The sequence below is a fragment of the Callospermophilus lateralis genome, chromosome 13, assembly GCF_048772815.1.
Source record: "Callospermophilus lateralis isolate mCalLat2 chromosome 13, mCalLat2.hap1, whole genome shotgun sequence".
Lineage (NCBI taxonomy): Eukaryota > Metazoa > Chordata > Mammalia > Rodentia > Sciuridae > Callospermophilus > Callospermophilus lateralis.
Window position 1 is genome coordinate 41633027 of NC_135317.1, and position 20479 is coordinate 41653505.

General features: G+C 37.5%; 1 protein-coding gene across 2 annotated transcripts in view; it reads right to left on the minus strand.

Annotated features, from left to right (window-relative positions):
• Positions 1-20479, minus strand: part of Ccny (cyclin Y) — a 233477-nt gene that overhangs the window by 15536 nt on the left and 197462 nt on the right. For both annotated transcript variants that reach the window (XM_076831470.1, XM_076831471.1), the window contains one exon: positions 3329-3495. In XM_076831470.1, the coding sequence (XP_076687585.1) occupies positions 3329-3495 (167 nt within the window). The remainder of the gene's footprint in view (positions 1-3328; positions 3496-20479) is intronic.

The window sequence follows — 20479 nt, forward strand, 5'->3', positions numbered from 1 at the left end:
GTTGTCATTTTTAATTATAAAATGCAATTTTAATTTGTATGTATATTTTTGTGTTGGTGGATAAGAAGTGCCACTATTTCATTCTTCAAATTCATGAAATAGATAACTGAAACAATTTTAACCTCAATTGCTTAGAAGAGAAGAAATATAAATTCTGGCTTTCTTACTTAGTAACCAAGTGGCCTAGACATCTTACTTAACTTCCCACAGCCTCATTTTCATCTGTAAAATGGGAATAATATTAGTAATGAATCCAAGCCTTTGTTCCAGGAAAGCAGCAGTGGAATAGTAGCCCAGGTAGGCTGGAGTGTGGACAGTCAGCAGTGGCTGCAGCTACATGTCAGTGCAAGCCTGAGACAAGGTGAGCTGGGATAACCTGACCTATCACCCCAGGCAGCTCAGCCAATGAGCAGCAAGAAAATGGAAGTGGGACAGATCTGAATGAAGATCACAGGGATAACCAATAGCACTGGTACTTTTCCAAAAACCTGATTAGCATAAATGTGGACCATTAGTATTAGTGCTATGAATACCTAGACTAGCACCTGCTATCAAATCACCTCTCACCCTGAAAGAGTTCTGTTTCTTTTCTTCCCACTTGAATAAATCCTACTCTTTTACACTCAAGTTTCCTTGTCTGTGGATTTCATTCTTCAAGTTCATGAAATAAAAAACCTGAAAAGAAACTGACAGGGAGCTTCTGGGGTCTACGGCAACACTGGAGAGCATAGTCTGCCATTAAGAGCTCCAACAAGCCACTCAATAGTAGTGGAGAAGAATCCAGTTTGGTCAGCAGTGACTGTCAAAGCAGGCTGTGATGAGCTGCTAACACCAAAACAGGCTTTCTTAGATGCACAGGCTTACAACCATACGCAGACCCCATCTGCTAACAGAAGAAGAGAATATAGTTTTATCTCAAACTCTGCTTTTAGTACTTCCTTATGGGTAACTATGAGAAATAAATTAACATACAAAAATTTTCTTTACTGAGCTAAAAAGTGCTCAATAAATGATAGTGGCTATTATTATTATTACTGTTGTGGTGGTTATTACTGTTATTATAAATATTCCTAGTAGTTAGTTTTTTCCTAACTTAGTCATTTAAATCTTCAATGAATACAGCCTAGACACTTGGAATTACAAATTGTTATTTTTACCCTCTCATTCTTTTATTTAGGGAGAGTAACAAATTAATAAATCTCATTTCAGGCACTAAATTAAAACATCTTCATAGATAGTTCAGGGACTGGTACACATCATTTCTATCATTTTGTCATTTGGCCACTGTATAATGAATGGTCATGGGTTTGAAATGGTTCTCAGTTGGGGAAACTTCCCCACTTGGTTATTTGGTTGGATCATTATTTAACCTCTCCAGGTCCCAGTATCCAGATCTGGAAAGTAGTACTATTAAGTACATATGTATAAGGTTAATGAGAAGACCAAATTGAGACATGCATGAATTGACAAAGTGGGACTACTCACAAATATTTTAGAAACATTTCCACAAAGTTTATTTTGTTGTTTTGCAATGCTGGGGATGAAATCCAGGGTCTCGTGCATGCTATGCAAGTGCTCTACCACTTTCTCAAAGTTTTAAATAAACTTTTCACTTATGCTAAGTTTACACAAAAATTCAGTTTTGCTAGCACTTTGGCAAGTTAAACCCAGTGGATTAAAGATAAGGACACAAAAGAAATCTCCTCCCCACCTCTAATTCATCTCACTATTAATTTTTCTTTGTTCTACTGTTTTAATGCTTCTGCGGTATCTGCAATTTGCATTTGTCTCTCATTTCCTTTGAGAAACAACTGGGATATAAATGATAAAAATATTTAAGGTCCAAGTTTGACTTCAGCAGTATTTTAAGTGGGCATGACTACTCATAGTGCTCTTATAGAACTTGAGCATCACCACTCATGCCAAGTCACTGTTTGCATTATATAATTTACACAAGCAGGAAAGGATAAACAGTATGTAATTCCACGGCATGTGGTTCAACATCAATGATATCAGTAATTTGATGAAAGAATAATCCTGTTGAAAGGACACAAGCCAGAATTTTTTACCACCTTGCACCCAAAGGCCCATCTCTTTTATGGTCTAAATGACAACTACTTTGTAGCTGTTTTCACCTTGAAACATGATCAATAATTTCATTTTCCTTATTATATTATTCTGGTCAAAACTTGCTTCATGTTCTTCTTACCATGTAAGATAAGGGTTATAGGCACAAAAGGAGTTACAAGTCTGTCTCTACAATGAGATCCAAGAGCACAGATGTGTTCCCAAAGGCCCAGTAAACCAGTGACCAGAGAGAGGAGAGCCACAGACTAGTGAGGAGCCTGGGGACACCCTTGCACTGGTGGTAGTCAGGTTTTATAATGATGCTATATCCCCAGGGTTACTAGGGTCCAGGGTTGTGGGGGGAGAGGGATTGGGATTCAGGAAGTAAGCTTCTTCTGTCTAAGGCTTCATCCAGGAGGTTTCTGGAAGAACTAAGCCAACAAAAAGTACAAGAAACCTTTTAACAAGAACAGTGTCAGAAGCGACTATAGTCACAAGGCATTCTAAGTAGCTCATCCTGGTTGAGTGTTTCTATAACTCTTTCTTCCTGAGAGACTTTGACCCATTTCCTGCATTCCCTGGCCCCAGAGATTGCAGACAACAGTCTCAAAATCTCCTATTAATAATCCTCACTGGAATTTGAAGACTGACCCATCTGAGAAGCACTAACACTGCCTTGAGGGCTGGGGATGGACAGCCGTTTTTCAGGGTGGTAGTACTCCCATTGAACTGTGGGGAGAACATGTAGCCCTGATGATGACAACACAGGACAGGCCCCAGGGATTCAAGGCTGATTTTAAGCAATTGAACTTGCAAAAAAATGACAAAGCAATGAAAATGTTTTTTTGGAAACTAAACAGACACAGATAATATTTTAGCTCTTGCTTTTGGGGCTGTGCTGGCTGTCCACAGAGGAATGTGTAAAGCATTAAAGTTTTGTCATCAGTCTGTAGTGAAATGAGGAGCCCAAACATAAGTCTACACCTACACCTTCTTCCCAATTAAAGTAAAAGAATGTTTGCCTATGAATTAGTTTTAATAAATTAGTTTTACACAATCAGAAATCATTACCAATACCTGTTTACAATCTGAAAGTAAGAGAAATATCAGTTTTTTGTATTTCCACAACTATTACCCTGTTGTGTCAACTCACAACAGACATATAGCCAAATTCATTCACTTTAACTATACAGAGCATCCAAAAAGGGTGTGAGTTCCTTCCCAAACACTCTTTGAGACACTAATGACATCCTCCACTTACATGTCCTCCACCGTGATGTCTTTCAGGATCTGGCAGTAATCCACATTCCACACGGCCTGGTCATCCCACACCTTGGAGGCCAGAAGGATTGCCCCTAGAACAATTCGCTTCCAGTTGGCCGGACAGATATCTATTTCTGCATACGTTAAAAGTCTTTCAAGGTATACCTGGGGAGACACAACAATGCCAGAGCTAAATGCCTTCAGTTTTCTCCTACGTATCAGTGTACTTAAGGAAACTCTAAAGTTGCTAAATTCAACTTGACCATCCTTAAAACAGTGACTTCCAAATCATATTTATTTCTTAAAGGCCAAAGGGCTCAATGAGTCTGATGAAAAATGAAAAATCTACACTCTAAACAGTGTAGATTTAGCTGGATCTTAAAAAGAAACAAATCCTAGAAGGCACAGGTTGATTTCTCACTCCGGCAACTTTGATATCAATACAAATTCAACGGATGCTTCAACAAAGTGAGCAAAGAATGTAAAGGAAACAAATCCATATTTTTTTCATCTATAGTTTTATAAACTGTACTTATAGAGGTAACTGTAGATTTGCATGTGGTTACTGACAAACCTATTTTATTATTGTGGTAAAATATGCAGAACATTTACAATTTAACAATGTTCAACCCTACAATCTGTGACATTAAATGTATTCACACTGTTCTAGAACCATTCCCACAATCCATTTGCAGAACTTTTTATCATCCCAAACAAACTCTACCCATTAAACAATACTTCTGAGTCCTCCCTTGTCCCAGTCCCTGAAAACCGCCACTATACTTTCTGCCTCTATACATTTGTCTATTCTAGGTATTTCACACAGGTAGAATCATACAATATTTGTTTTTTTCATGACTGGCTTACTTCATTTAGCAGAATACCTGTGAGATTCATTTATATTGTATCACAAGTCAGAATTCTTTTCTTTTCAACAATGAATAATAGTCCACCTACTGTATGCAAGTACCCCATTTTGTTTATCCGTTCATCTGTCAATGAACATTTCAGATGCTTCTTTCTTTGGCTGTTGTGAATAATGTTGTTATGAATAATGGTGTACAAATATTTGGTCAAGTCTGTGCTTTTGATTCTTCTGACTATACACTCAGAAGTGGGATTACTGCATCATATGGCAATTCTACTTAAGTTTTTGAGAAGCCATTGTATTTTCTTCCACAGCATTCATACCAACTTATATTTCCAGCAATATCTAAGGGTTCCAGTTTCTTCATATCCTCCTTAACACTTGTTATTTTCTGTTTTTTTGGGGGAAGGAAATAAAAGGTCATCCTAATGGGTATGAAGTAGTATTTCATTGTGATTTTGATTCAATAAATCTATTTTTAAATAATTAAAATGAAATCATTTCAGCTGAATTTAGAAAATGAAACCAAATAATGATTTTTTTAATTGGCAGAATTTAGTTTGAAGATAGATACCAGAAATAGCCACAAAGCATATCACTTAAGTTGCATCAGAGGTAAGACTGCCTTTTCATTTGCCCAACTAAAAAATCTGTTTATTAGAATGTCCTATACTCCTTTAAATCAGAGAATATTATTTCTATAGTTTTTATCAAATACATTTGCACACTGGAATTCTGTATTAGAAATAAATGAAATTCAACAAACATCATCCACCCTGTTTTAAAAATCTGCTTTCTAAAACAAATGAAATCTATGTAATAATTATTCATAATATATAATGTCTATAAAGTCTTAAATATTACAAAATGCAAAAATGGTGCTGTGTGGAAAGGAAAATGTTAGACTCACAAAATAAAGATTTTCAGTTGAATAATAACAATGTTCATAATGTTCAGTTATTTCACTTGGGGCTCTGAGGAGAAAGCTGAACTTCAGGAAGTTCTTGAGAAAGAGGATAATTAACACTGGGAAAGATTTCTTAAATGTTGTGAAAGCATAAATAGAAGCACAGGATTATGCCAGAAGTAGACTAATAATTATACCACAAAAAGACCACAGGATGAGAATAGATAAATGACAAATGCATGCCCACAATGAACTTAATTCACCACTGTCTACCCGGTATGCACCACTATGTGGCAGGCACTGTGCAAATTGCTGCAGACATGGGAGGGACTGGACTGACCTCTCTGGCCGCAAAGTGAGGAAAGGACTGGAAAGGACCATATCTCTAGGAGGTAAAGGCAGACTGCTTTGGAAGACCCCAGGCTTTTGGCTTGTGCCACCAGTAAATGCTATCCTCTGAGACTGGGAGCACCAGGAAGAGAAGTGGTGAAAGATAATCACAGGTCTCATTCCAAACATTTTATGTCTGAGATGTCCCAAAGATTCATGTAGGCGGTAAACAAGCTCAAAGGAAAAAGCATTAATATGTAAATTTAAAATTCTGTGACATAAAAAATGAAGACATGGGTTTGGATCCAGTGGCTGGGGAAAGGGTTAAAGACTGAGCCAGCCCTGAGCTTTCTAGGACCTTCCCATTTGAAGGGCTGGAGACTGTATGAAGGGGCAGTAAAAAAGAGGGAGGAATAAAATCTAGTATATTCTACTTTTGTTAGACTTGTCATAGTTTAGAGTACTTACAAGGCAAAACTATGTGCTGGAGAGTGCCTGAATTAGGCTACAATGTTGAGAAGGAAAGAAGTGATCTCTTTCACAATAATAAATAAAATTAAAATAAGTGGTCATGTGGGTAAAGAGGGACAGGAAAAGGAGGGTAGAGGAGAAGAAGGAAGGAGAAAAGAAGGAAGGAAATGGAAGCAAAATCCTTAATGGAACGAAAATTCTGGGCAGATTCAGAAAAGTCAAATGATCTGTGAGTGCAGGGTTGCCAGGCTTGACTGACTCCTCTGCAGAACTTCCTCCAATTCCTAAACTATAGACAAGTGAAATGTTCCTCCCAAAGCAGCCAAAAGCTTCCTTATGTATTATTGTGGATCCAATGGTAAGCAATGCCCAATGAATTTGGCGGGGCATGGAAATTTAGGACCTTGTCTGCTTTTTCCACTGATTTGGGCTCTGCCAAGATGCAGGGTTGGCACTCAATTGTTTACTGAATGAATAGATACATGGGTAATACTTCTTTTGCTCAGAGAGATTACTGTTCTGTGCTTTGTTAATGAAAAGAAAGTTTGGAAATCTTATTTTTTTTTTTTTCTTCAGGACTGGGAAATGAACTCAGGGGTGCTTTACCACTGAGTCCATCCCCAGCCCTTTTTATTCTGAGAAAGGATCTCACTAAATTGCTAAAGCTAATATCAAACTTTCAATCTTTCTGCCTCGGTCTCCTGAGTCACTGGGATAACAGGTATGCGCCACTGCATCTGGCAATTTTTCAAATCTTAGAAACACGGATTTATTTTTGTGGGGGGAATGGGGATTGGATCCAGAAGCGCTTAGCCACTGAGCCACATCCCCAACCCTTGTTATTTTGAGACAGGGTCTTGCAAAGTTGCTTAGGGCCTCACTAAATTGCTGAGGCTGGTTTTGAATTTGTGATCCCCCTGCCTCAGGCCCCTGAGCTGCTGAGATTACAGGTGTGCACCACTGTGCCCAGCAAAAAAGCCAGATTCTTATGGTTAATCTCAGACATCATGTGTTTCACAGCATGAATAAGAGGTATTTCATTTAGACAAAGAAAAAAATTGTGAACTAACATATTTCAAATCACAAATATAAAACAGCCAATGTGGTAAGAGGTTCTAAGTTTACTGAATAGTATTGAAACAGGAAACCATCAGAAAGAAAGTCTACCAAATCAGTTCAGGTGATGCTTCCACATGTCCCCATTGCTCCATGTACCTCAGAATAGTTTAGTTACCTTTTGGCCTGTCTCTCCCCCTAGTAAATGCTAAGTTCCCTGACACAGACACCTCACTTTACCCCCACTGTGTGCAGCACTCTGCTAGAGAAGAGTGATACTCCCCTGAGTGCCTGTTTAGTGCACAGATGATCCTAAAGGAATGAATAAAGGACCATAACCACATAGGAGGCACTAGCAGGCTCCTGGAATGTGGTTACAAGAAGGCAAATTTCTAGTGCAAGGAAGTTTAGCAGGACTGTAACAGAGATTTGGCTAGAAAAACGACCACACTAAAGGCATCCAGGAAGGAGAGCTGCACTGACAAAGATAGAGTAAATCAAAGGCAAAACTGTACTGGCTTATGAGACAGGTACAGTGAAGAGCAAGAGCAATGAAGTTTAGACGTAGCAGCACCAGGTAGACACAGGGTCCACTCTGCTGTGCTAATAATTAGCACAAGTGAGAAGCCTTCAAATAAGGCCCAGGAATTCCTAAAGCACTGTATTCTAACTGCACTATAAGAATCTTTGTGGGAGGCTCTAAATATCTTCTTCTGAACTGCAGTAGCAGTTGGATGTGACAACTACTGGCAAATAAGTAGGTCATTCAACCAAGCACAATAATCTTATTAATTTTTGAAGATTCTATTTTTTGGGGGGTGTGCGGTACTGGAGATGAAACCAGGGCTCTGTATATGCTAGGAAAGTGCTCTACCACTGAACTATATATCCCCAGCCCACTTCTTCTTCTTTCTTTTCTTTTTTTTTTTTTTTTGGAAGAAGTTCTTGCTAAATTGTGGAGACTGTCTTTGAACTAATGATTCTCCTTGCCTTAACCTCCAGAATAGCTGGAATTACAGGTGTGCACCACCATGTCAGCTTGAACTAATGTTTTAGATTATTATTTTTATTTGTGTGGAAAAACAATTTTTCAAATAAAGATCTAGGTGGGGCCCACAAGAATTTCAGCTGGGCCCTGACCTCCCCAGAATGCACATTTGCAAAGGTTGAAGACAAACTATTTTCATTCTTCATTGAGAAAGAATCAGAAAATGTGTAATAAAACTGGACTGCAGAAAACTCTGGACCTAACTAAGCCTCCAAATCTTTCAATCAACGGAAAAAAGAGACTGTAAAGCAACATCCTCCTGGATTCTGAAGACTCTAGTCCTTATGTATATGAGCTATGCAAATCTCTCCAATGAAATAGAGTCTTATTGGCTCAGAGCAAAAAGGTGGCTACACAATTTTCTTCTGACTTAATGAAATTACCTTAGTTGATAAATAGTAATAAACACCCTAGATAATATTTAATGTTCATAAAAAGCCAGTCATGTACATATGTGGTATCCAATCAGGGCCAAATGAAGGAATGAGACATTACAATGCACACTATATCTGAGGGAAAGCACTTATGTTGGGAGATAAGGCATTTATAACAAGCTCTACTTGACTCTACCATGCGGCCAACGCAATGGTTTCATTAATGAGGTTCTTGGCATAAAAGTTAGCTAGTGAGATCGAAATAAACACACAGACTCAGTTACCTTTTTCTATGACCAGGTCCGAGACGGCTCCCCTCTCTGGTTCCTTCCACTAACCGCCCGGCAGGGCAGCAAGGATTACTCAGGGCTAGCAGGAGAGAGAGAGAGAGAGCACGCCAGGGAGTAGCCTTTTATTGGGGAGCAAGAAATTCAGGGGAGAATTCCATCCAATGAAGGTTGAAGGGGGGCCGCACTCCAAGGTCAGGGTCAGTGATTGGGCCTCCGGGGTCAGTGGTCAGTTACACCCCCACACGGACAGGTTCTCTCAACAGGAGAGGGCCGGGAAAGCTCCGACACAGCCAGAGCGCCTCAGACCCTAACCGGGAGTCACCCAGTCACGTGTGAGAATGGCTTCCGACACTTGACAGTATGCTATTTAGCAGAACTTGCCAGTAAAGGGTCAGCTGTAATTTCTTTAGTAAATTCCCACGTGGGTGTTTTAATTCTCTGCCAAGTAAAATAATGTACAATTGATCTGTGTAAACAATATCCATAGACATTGCTATCAATTAAATTTGCACATTTGAATTCTGAGAAAGTCTGTCAAGGAATCTCTCTAGAAAACACAGGTTAATAAGCAATCTTAGAATTATGAAGAGTACTCAGTTGATTGCACAAAACAAAACTGGTCAAAGGCCTTTGGGGGTAGAGGATAAAATGCAAACTGATGGAATCCGGGATATATAATAAAATCCCAATGATACTGAAACTCTTTCAATCTGATTTTAAAGAACTATGCTAGGTCAGTTAATAGTCTGAATCTACACAGAGTACAATTTCCTTCTGGGTTTTAATTCTGCTGTCCTTATAGCTATTTGACTTAGTCAAATACAGCATGTTCTAATAAGGCCTTGGTCAAGAGCATAGGTCAAGACTTTGTAAGAGGAGTTGGTAGCTTCAATCTATTCTCAATTATAATCTAATTTCAGACAGCCATCTGATAAGCTTAACTGTTTTTGAGTCTGAGAATAATTACCTAAACTCATACCATTTAAAAATGCTCTATGAATGATCACTTTCTTGGTCAAAAATTAAAATAAAAAAGTTTCAAAGGAATGGTTATAATTTCCTGTTTATAGAATTTTTATAACTTTCACATTTGGACAATTTTAGTACTTGATGCTATATAGTTTTCCAAATGCCCAAACTATACATTTACATCATGAATGTTAATAAATTAATACAACAATCTCTTTAGTGGTTCCCGTGAAGAAATTTCCACAAAACACAAGCATGAGTGTATAAATGTCCTGTTGTTATGAGCTGAATTGTGTCCCTTGAAATTCACAGGTTGAAGTTCTAACCTCTAGATTCTCAGAATGTGACCTTATCTGGCCATGCGGGTTTTACAGAGGCAATCAAGATATAATGAGTCATTTTAGTGCTTCCAAATTCAGTATGACTGGAGTCCTTCTATGAAGGAAGACAGACGCGTACACAGGCAGAATACCACAGAAGCAAGAAGATGGGTATCTATAAGTCAAGGAAGACAGGCATGGGACAAATCCTTATACTACAGTCCTCAGAAGGAACCAACCCTGCCAGCATCTATATTTAAAAGTTCTGGCCTCTAGAACTTCCTTTATTTCTCCAGTCCCTCCTTTGAGACAGGGACATGCTGAGGCCTCAAACTCCTGTTTCTTTTGCTTGGGCCTCTCAAGTAGCCATTAACTAAAGGAGTGTATCACTGCACCCAGTTAAGTTTCTACTTTTTAAGCCATCTAGTTTGTGGTTCTTTGTTATGGAAGCATGTCTAAAAAACCTTTGATGACTCCCTACTGCCTAAAGCAAAATTGCCAGCTCACAGTTTTATTTGTCTTGGAGCATCTGTTAAAGAATCTAAACTAATATTAACTGAGAACTCTCAGAAGTCCAGATTTCCAGTTTCTCTGTGACCACTGTAAGACCATAGCCTCATATTTTCAAATGGCAAGGTCTGGTCATTAAGAAAATCCAAAATTACTAAGGGTACATGCACATCTGTATACAGACACACAAACACACACTCTGCCCTTTGTCCTATAACAATAGATCTTAGCAGGCCAGGAAATGGTCCCAATCATCTATCTAAAGAGGTATGAGCAGAAGAAAAAGAAGAGCCCAGTGAGCAGAGCAGAGTGAACACAACAGGCCTGAGAACCCTATATTTAGAAAAGGACTGCTTCCAATTTGTAGTTCCACCAGCAACGTATGAGTGTGCCCCCCCTCATTCTCACCAACACTTATCGTTGTTTGTTTTCTTAATAGCTGCCACTATGAGTAGTTTTGATTGACATTTCTCTAATTGTTAGAGATGTTGAACATTTTTTTCATATATTTATTGAATGATTATATATCATCTTCTTAAAAGTGTCTGTATTCAGTTCCTTAGCCCATTGACTGGGTTGTTTTTTGTTGTTGTTGTTATTGTTGTGTTTTGGTGTTAAGATTTTTGAGTTCTTTAAAAATCCTAGAAATTAGTGCTGTATCTGATATGCATGTGGTAAAAATTTGCTCCCATTCTGTAGGCTATTCACTTCACTAATTGTTTCTTTTGCTGAGAAGAAGCTTTGAGAGTCTGAATCCATCCCATTTATTGATTCTTGATTTTAATTCTTGCGCTACAGGAGTCTTATTAAAGAAGTCAGGGCCTAATCTGACATGATGGAGATTTGGCCCTTTTCTTCTATTAGGTGCAGGGTCTCTGTGTTTAATTCCTAGGTCCTTGATCCACTTTGAGTTGAGTTTTGTGCATGGTGAGAGATAGGGGCTTAATTTCATTTTGTTGCATATGGATAATGCTAAATGAAGTAAGCCAAACCCCAAAAAACCAAATGCGCAATGTTTTCTGATATAATGAGGCTGATTTAAAATGGGGATGTGGGGGAGCATGAGAGGAATGGACAAACTTTAGATAGGGCAAAGGGGAGGGAGGGGAATGGTAGGGGCAAGGGGGTAGGAAAATCAGTGGAATGAGATGGACATCGTTACCCTAAGTACATGTATGAAAACACGAATGGTGTGACTCTACTTTGTGTAAACCAGAGACATGAAAAATTGTGCTCTGTTTGTATAATATGAATTGAATTGCATTCTGATGTCATATATAAAAAATTAGAATAAATAAAATAAAAATAATTTTAAAAAAGAAAAGGCCTGTTTCCAAGGCTGGTCCTCCATGAAGATGTGGGGACTTAATTTCAGAAGGGTTCCCATCATTCCCACAATGTATTAAAAGTAGATCACTGTACCTAAACCATTTGTACAAACAACATAATTTATGCTGAACCCTTCTGGGAGTTGGGAATTTGGGTATGTGCTAAGCAGAGGATGTCTATGTGACCAACCTTCAATAAAAGCCTTGAGTGCTAAATTTCTAATGAGACTTTCTGGAAGGCAATGTTTTACAATTATTATCACAAATCACTGCTGAGAGGTTAAGTGTCCTTATGACTCCACTGAGTGAGGACACTTAGAAGCATACACTTGGTTGCCACCAGACCTTACCCCTAGCATCCTCCCTGTGCTGATTTTGCTTTGTGTCCTTTCACTGTTATAACATGGCAGCACATACATGCTGAGTGCTACGAGTCCCTGTGATTCATTAATTGGGGTGGTCAAGGGGACTCTCAACATAGTATTTTATAAACTGTGAGTTGTAATTAAAAAAATACAAGACTATAAGCAGCATTTAAAAAATGAAACAGAAAAAGAGAGTCTCGGATCTGGCAAGTTAAAGTATTTGTGAAATCCTGGGAGGGGAGTGTGCACTAAGATGAATATAATTTTCATTTTCTACTTAAAGCTAAATTGAAAAGTTTAAAAAAAATCATTGCCTTAGACTCCTCTGAGTCTCTCAAGAAAAAAAAAAAAAAGCTCAAATGAGTGAAATGTGAAACAAAAAAGAAGACATTACAGATTAGAGAAATAAAAATAATCATAAAATAATATTAGGACCAACAAATGGGTAAGGCAGATGAAATAGACAAATTCTTAAAAAAAAAAACATAAACAAACTCAAGAGATAACAACCCATAAACCTATAACAAACAGGTGAAAAGACTGGTCATGTAAAAACTTCAAAAAGAGAAAAATCCTACCTAAGATAGCTTCACTGGTGAATTCTAGCAAAGATTTAAATAAGAATTAACACCAACCTTTCACAAATTCTCCAGATTGCAGTTAAAAAAAAAAAATAGTGGAAAGAACACTTCTTAATTCAATTCAATATTATCCTCCTCACCCCCCAACACCCCAGTAGCAGGGATTGAACCCAGAAGCACTTTACCAGTGAGCTACATACATCCCTGGCCCTTTTTATTTTGAGACAGAGTCTCACTAATTTGGATAATGCTAAATGAAGTAAGCCAATCCCAAAAAATCAAATGCGCAATGTTTTCTGATATAATGATGCTGATTCAAAATGGGGATGTGGGGGAGCATGAGAGGAATGGACAAACTTTAGATAGGGCAAAGGGGAGGGAGGGGAATGGTGGGGGCTTCAAATTGAGAATCCTCCTGGCTCTGCCTCTGAAGTAGCTGGGATTACAGGAGTGTACCAGTATTCTTAGTGAGACCAGTATTATCCTGATATCAAAACCAAAGCTACTACAAGAAAACCACAAACCAATATTAATTACAAATATATACATAAAAAATCCAACAAAATACCAGTAAATTGAGTCCAGCAACATGTAACAAGAATTATATACCCCCATGGACAGGGGGAGAATGAAACACCACAGCCAAGTGTGTTCTATCCTAGGAAAGCAAGGTTGATTTAACATACCAATTAAATAAAGGACAAAACTCACACTACCAATCTTAATAGATTGAGGAAAAATATTTGACAGAATATAATGCCTTTTCAAAATAAAAACACCCAGAAAGGAGGAACATAAGGGAACTGATACAGGGCATATATAAAAAACCCACAGCTAACATCATTAACTGAAGACTGAAAACTCTCCCCCTAAAATCAATAAGATAAGAATGCACACTCTAGGCAATTCTACTCAACAATGTAATACAGATACTAACTTTAGGACAACTAAGAAATAAAAATAAAACACATCCAGATGGGAAAGGAAGGAAGAAACCTATCTCTATTTACAGATGACACAATTTTGTTTATAAAAAATTTAAAAGAATCGACTTAAAGAAACAATGCAGACTAATAAATGAGTTCAGCCAATGTGGCAGGATACAAGATTAATAGACAAATATCTACTGCATTCCTCCTATACACTAGCCATAAACCACTGAAATTAAAGAAAACAATTCCATTTAAAATAGCTTGAAAATGAATTAAATAACTAGGAAGAAATTTAACAAAAGAAATATAAGCAATGTACACTGAAAACAGAACACTGTCAGAAGAATGTACACAGAACATTGTCAGAAGAATTTACAGAAAATCTAAATAAATGGAAAGACACCTCTTGGTTAGGGATTGGAAGACTTAATATTTTTAAGACTGCCAATACTCTCCAATACTCCACACATTCAATAAAATTTGTATCAAAAATCTCAAAATGAAAGGCCATGGCCAATCACATCAATGAATGGTCCCAAGACAAATGTATGTTGATGCAAAATAATGAATTTGGACTCCACCTCACAAAAATTAGCTCAAAATAGATGATGGACCTTAATGTAAAAGCTATAGTTATAAAACTCCCACAGGAAAATATAGGAGTGAACCAATATGATCATAGGTCTCACAATGTGCAATGGGTTCTTGGATAAAACACCAAAGCAAAAGTAACAAAAGAAAAAATTAAGGCCGCTGCTGCAGACACCAGTGTAGCAATCACCATTGGTGGGTCTGAAGGTCTCTTCTCTGGGCACAGCCTCAGTGGCCTCGGTTACCTCAGTTGCAAATTCCAATCCTATCTCTGTGGTTACTGTCGCTGAACCAGAAGTCTCCTGTCAATCAACCACCACCTGCACAGCTACCACCTGCAGCCTCTGATTCCATTGCTGCCAGCCTGAGATCACCTGGAGGTCTTCTTTCCGGGCTGCTGCAGAAGTCACTGCAGTGCCAGGAGGTCTTGTCTCTGGGCAAGGCATCGGTTACCTCCTACGTGAATTCCCTCACTACCTCTGTGGTTGCTGCCACTGAACTGGAAGTCTGTCAATCAACCGCCTCCTACACCGCTACCACCACTGCTGCTGCCTCTGATTCCGCTGTTACCAGCCTGAGATAACCTGGAGGTCTTCTTTACTGCCACAGAATAAACTGCTGCCCTGGATGCAACTGAAGCCGACACTATTGCTGACCCCCAGAGATCTGCTGGAGACTATGGCCCCACAGCTGCAGTTGTAGCTGCCTGCTACTGGTGACGCCCTGCCTGCTGCCAAAAGCCACCGCCACTACCACTGCTACCACAGCCTAGAGGACTACTTTGGGGGAGACTCCAGGTTTGGTTGCATGTGACTGCACCCATTTTGGACACTAGCCAGGGCCGGGGGCCTGGGTGCCACAAGAGCCTCTGTCTGGAAACTCCTTCTGGGACCTACAGGTCCAGTGTGGGCATGCAGGTTTGGAGGAGCCTGGAGTCTTCTTGCTGAGAGTGCTGGTTGCCATTTTGCTGCTGCATCTTGGGGTTGCTCCTTGGCATGAGGGTATCCCTGGTGGTCTCTCTTCAAGTAGGAGCAGCATTAAGATCTTGGGACTGCAGCGTGGCCAATCCTGAAGTATTTGAAGTCCAGATCAGTGAGATAGAGACTCGGTTTGCAAGGCTGATCTGAGTTTGATGATCTCAAGAGATGTCAGAGATAGGGCTGAGAAACTGTTGAACACTGACAGAAACAGTTTGACTTTCCAGCAAGACTTATTTTATTTTTTTGTTTGTTTGTTTGTTTTTTATTTTATTTTATTTTATTTTTATTGGTTATTCAAAACATTACAAAGATTGCAGAATCACATCGGTTACATATTTTATTTTTTGATTCACTAATCTCTCTACCATATTTGGAACAGGAGTTTTTTACGCATCATTGTGTAGAGGACAATGATATATGGTTGTTTTGCATTTTTGTTGTAATCTTATGTCTTTAATTTTTTCTCTTTGTTCATATTCTTCCTCTCTCTTGTCTAGTTTCTTGGATTTTTTTCCCCAACTTTTCTCCAACTAACAGTCAATCTCTGTCAGCTACTTTTTCATTCTTCCTGTGAATTTTTACTTCTAGCTTCTATCTTCCTCCCTCATGAATTCTGCATACTACACTACCTCTGTTCTTTCATCTACCATTTGAAATTGTAAATCGGTTTAACAAATATTCTGTTTATACTATAGATAGTTATTCAATTCATCATTTTGGTTAAATGCAAGAAATCAGTAAACACCTTAGGGGGGGAGCTATTAGGTTTAAGGCTATATATTGTGCTCACTGGGTGCTGTTGATATTGGTCTTACCAGTAATAGGCGAAGCACTAGAAACCTTCAGGGACACTATAGGACTACAGGGTATAATTTATTCTGCCTTAGATCCACTCTTTTAGATGGGAAAACACACAACATGAAAAAACAAGGGAATAAATACCCCAAACAAACCAAGATGCTTCAACAACAGAAGCCACTGAGAACATAGTAGAAGAAATGTCCAAAAAAGAGTTCAGATTGTATATAGTTAAACTGATATGTGAAGTACAGAATAACGAGTGAAATCAAAGAAAAAAAAATACAGGAAGTGAAAGACCACTTCAATAAAGAATTAGAGATCATGAAAAAAAAAAGCAGCAGAAATCCTTGAAATGAAGAAATCAGTAAATCAAATTATAAATTCAATAGAAAGCATCACCAACAGATTAGACCACTTGGAAGACAGAACCTCAGACAATGAAGACAAAATATATAACCTTGAAAGCATAGTTGAATATGCGGAAAAGATAAGAAACCAAGAACAGAACATCCAAGAATTATGGGATAACATGAAAAGACCAAATTTAAGAGTTATCAGAATAGAAGAAGGAGTAGAGATACAAAATCCAGTAAAATTAAGTTTCAGATTTGAAGATGAAATTAAAACAAAAAATTAAAAGAATTAAAACTAGAAAGCCTACACTCTCAACAAAATATTCCATGAGGATGAAGTGAAAACCAGCAAAGGGAGAATCTACACTAAAGTGACATTCAAGAAATGAGAAACTTAGACAAATCAAAAACCAGAAATAAATCAAAATGACAGAGAATACAAATCATATCTCAATAATAACCTTGAATGTTAATGGCCTCAACTCATCAATCAAAAGATACAGACTGGCAGAATGGATTAAAACACAAGACCCAACAATATGCTGTCTTCAAGAGACTCACCCCATGGACAAAGACATCCACAGGCTGAAGGTGAAAGGATGGAAAAAAAAAAAACAACTTATCTCTCATATGGATTGCATAAACAAGCAGGGGTTTCCATTCTCATTTCAGATAAAGTGGACTTAAAACCAAAGTTAATCAGAAGAGACCAAAAAGTACATTTCATACTTCTTAAGGGAAGTATATATAGGCAGGACATAACAATTGTAAATATTTATGCCCCAAACAATGTAGCATCTATGTACATCAAACACTTTTCTCACTACTGAACAGATCTTCCAAACAAAAACTAAATAAGGAAACTATAGAACTAAATAATACAATCAATAATTTAGACTTAACAGACATATATAGAATATTTCATCCATCAACAAGCAAATATACTTTCTTCTCAGCAGCACATGGTTCCTTCTCTAAAACAGACCATACCTTATGCCACAAAGCAACTCTTAGCAAATACAAAAAACAGAGATAAGATCCTGCATTCTATCAGACCACAATGGAATGAAATTAGAAATCAATAATAAAATAAAAAGTAGAAGCTACTATAACAAATGGAGACTAAATAATATACAATTGAATGATGAATGGATAGTAGAAGAAACCAAGGATGAAATAAAAAAATTCTTAGAGGCAAATGAAAACACTGACACAACACATGGAAATCTCTGGGACACTACAAAGGCAGTACTAAGAGGAAGTTTATTGCATTGAGTGCATTCATTAAAAGAATAAAAAGTCAACAAATAAATGACCTAACACTACATCTCAAAGCCCTGGGGGGGGGGGGGGAATCAACACCAAAAGCAGTAGAAGACAGGAAATAATTAAAATCAGAGCTGAAATAATAAAACTGAAACAAAAGAAACAATTTCAAAAATTGACAAGTTATTTTTTTTTTGAAAAATTAAATAAAAATAGATGAACCCCTGGCCATGCTAATGAAGAGAAAAGGAGAGAAAACTCATGTTACTAAAATAGAAGATGAAGAAGGAAATATCACAACAGACACATCTGAAATATAGAAGATAATTAAAAGCTATTATGAAAATTAATACTCTAATAAAATAGAAAATATCGAAGACATCGAAAAATTTCTACAGTCATATGACTTACTCAAACTGAATGAGGAGGTCATACATGATTTAAATAGATCAATTTCAAGTAATGAAATAGAAAACTCCATCAAAAGCCTACCAACCAAGAAAAGCCCAGGACCAGATGGATTCTCAGCGGAGTTCTACAAGACTTTCAAAGAAGAATTAACACCACTACTCCTCAAAGTATTCCATGAAATTGAAGAGGAGAAAACCCTTCCAAACTCATTCTATAAGGCTAATATCACCCTGATACCAAAACCAAAGAAACATCAAGGAAAGAAAACTTCAGACCAATATCCCTGATGAACACAGATGCAAACATACTCAATAAAATTTTGGCAAATCACATACAAAAACATATTAAAAAGATAATGCACCATGATCAACTAGGATTCATCCCAGGGATGCAGGGTTAGTTCAACATACAAAAATCAATAACTGTAATACATCATACTAATAGACTTAAAAACAAGAATCATATGATCATCTCAATAGATGCAGAAAAAGCATTTGACAAAATACAGCACCCCTTCATATTCAAAACACTAGAAAAACTACAGATAGAAGAAACATACCTCAACATTGTAAAAGCTATATATGCTAAACCCAAGGCAGGCATCATTCTAAGTGGAGGAAAATTGAAAGCATTCCCACTAAAAACTGAAACAAGAAAAGGATGTCCTCTCTCTCACCACTTTTTTTCAACATCATCCTTGAAACTCTAGCCAGAGCAATTAGACAAAAGAAAGAAATTAAAGGGATACAAATAAGTAAAGAAGAACTCAAACTATCACTATTTGCTGATGACAGGATTCTATATTTAAAAGATCCAAAAAAATTCCACCAGAAAACTTCTAGAACTAATAAATGAATTCAGCAAAGTAGCAGGATATAAAATCAACACCTATTAATCAAACGCATTCCTATACATTAACGATGAATCCACTGAAAGAGAAATTAGGAAAACTATTCCATTCACAATAGCCTCAAAACAAACAAACAAACAAACAAACAAACCTGGGAATCGATCTAACAAAAGAGGTGAAAATCCTCTACAATGAAAACTATAGAACACTAAAGAAAGAAACTGAAGAAAACCTCACAAGATGGAAAGATCCCCCATTATCCTGGATAGGCAGAATTTATATTATCAAAATGGCCATACTACCAAAAGCATTATACAAATTTAATGCAATTCCTACTAAAATCCCAATGACATTCTTCATAGAAATAGAAAAAGTCATCATGAAATTTATTTGGAAAAATAAGAGACCCAGAATAGCTAAAGCAATCCTTAGCAAAAAAAAGTGAAGCAGGAGGCATCACAATACCAGACCTTAAACTATACTACAGAGTTACAGTAATAAAACTGGCATGGTATTGGCACCAAAATAGACTTTTAGACCAATGGTACAGAATAGAGGACACACAGACAAACCCATATAAATATGGTTACTTCACACTAGACAAAGGTGCCAAAAACATTAACTGGAGAAAAAAATAGCCTATTCAACAAACGGTGCTGGCAAAGCTGGAAATCCATATGCAGCAATTGAAATTAAACCTCTATCTCTCACTCTGCACAAAAATCAACTCAAAGTGGATAAAAGACTTAGGCACTAAAACAGAGACCCTGCGCCTAATAGAAAAAAAAAAAAAAAAAAAAACCCATAGGCCCAAATCTTTACCACGTTGGCCTAGGATCTAACTTCCTTAACAAGACTCCTAACGTGCAAGAAGTAAAATCAAGAATTAATAAATGGGATGAATTCAAATTAAAAAGCTTTTTCTCAGCAAAGGAAACAATACAGTGAGGAGACGGCCTACGGATTGGGAGAAAATCTTTACTACATGACCCTCCAATAAAGCATTAATCTCTAGGATATATAAAGAACTCAAAAAACTTTACACCAAAAAAACACCAAATACTCTTGTACATTGCTGGTGGGACTGCAAATTGGTGCAGCCAATTTGGAAAGCAGTATGGAGATTCCTGGGAAAGCTGGGAATGGAACCATCATTTGACCCAGCTATTGCCCTTCTTGGACTATTCCCTAAAGACCTTAAAAGAGCATACTACAGGGATACTGCCACATCAATGTTCATAGCAGCACAATTCACAATAGCTAGACTGTGGAACCAACCCAGATGCCCTTCAATAGATGAATGGATAAAAAAAAAAAAAGTGGCATTTATACACCATGGAGTATTACGTAGCACTAAAAAGTGACAAAATCATGGAATTTTCAGGGAAATGGATGGCACTAGAGCAGATTATGCTTAGTGAAGCTAGCGAATCCCTAAAAAACAAATACCAAATGTCTTCTTTGATATAATGAGAGCAACTAAGAACAGAGCAGGGAGGAAGAGCAGGAAGAAAAGATTAACATTAAACAGAGACATGAGGTGGGAGG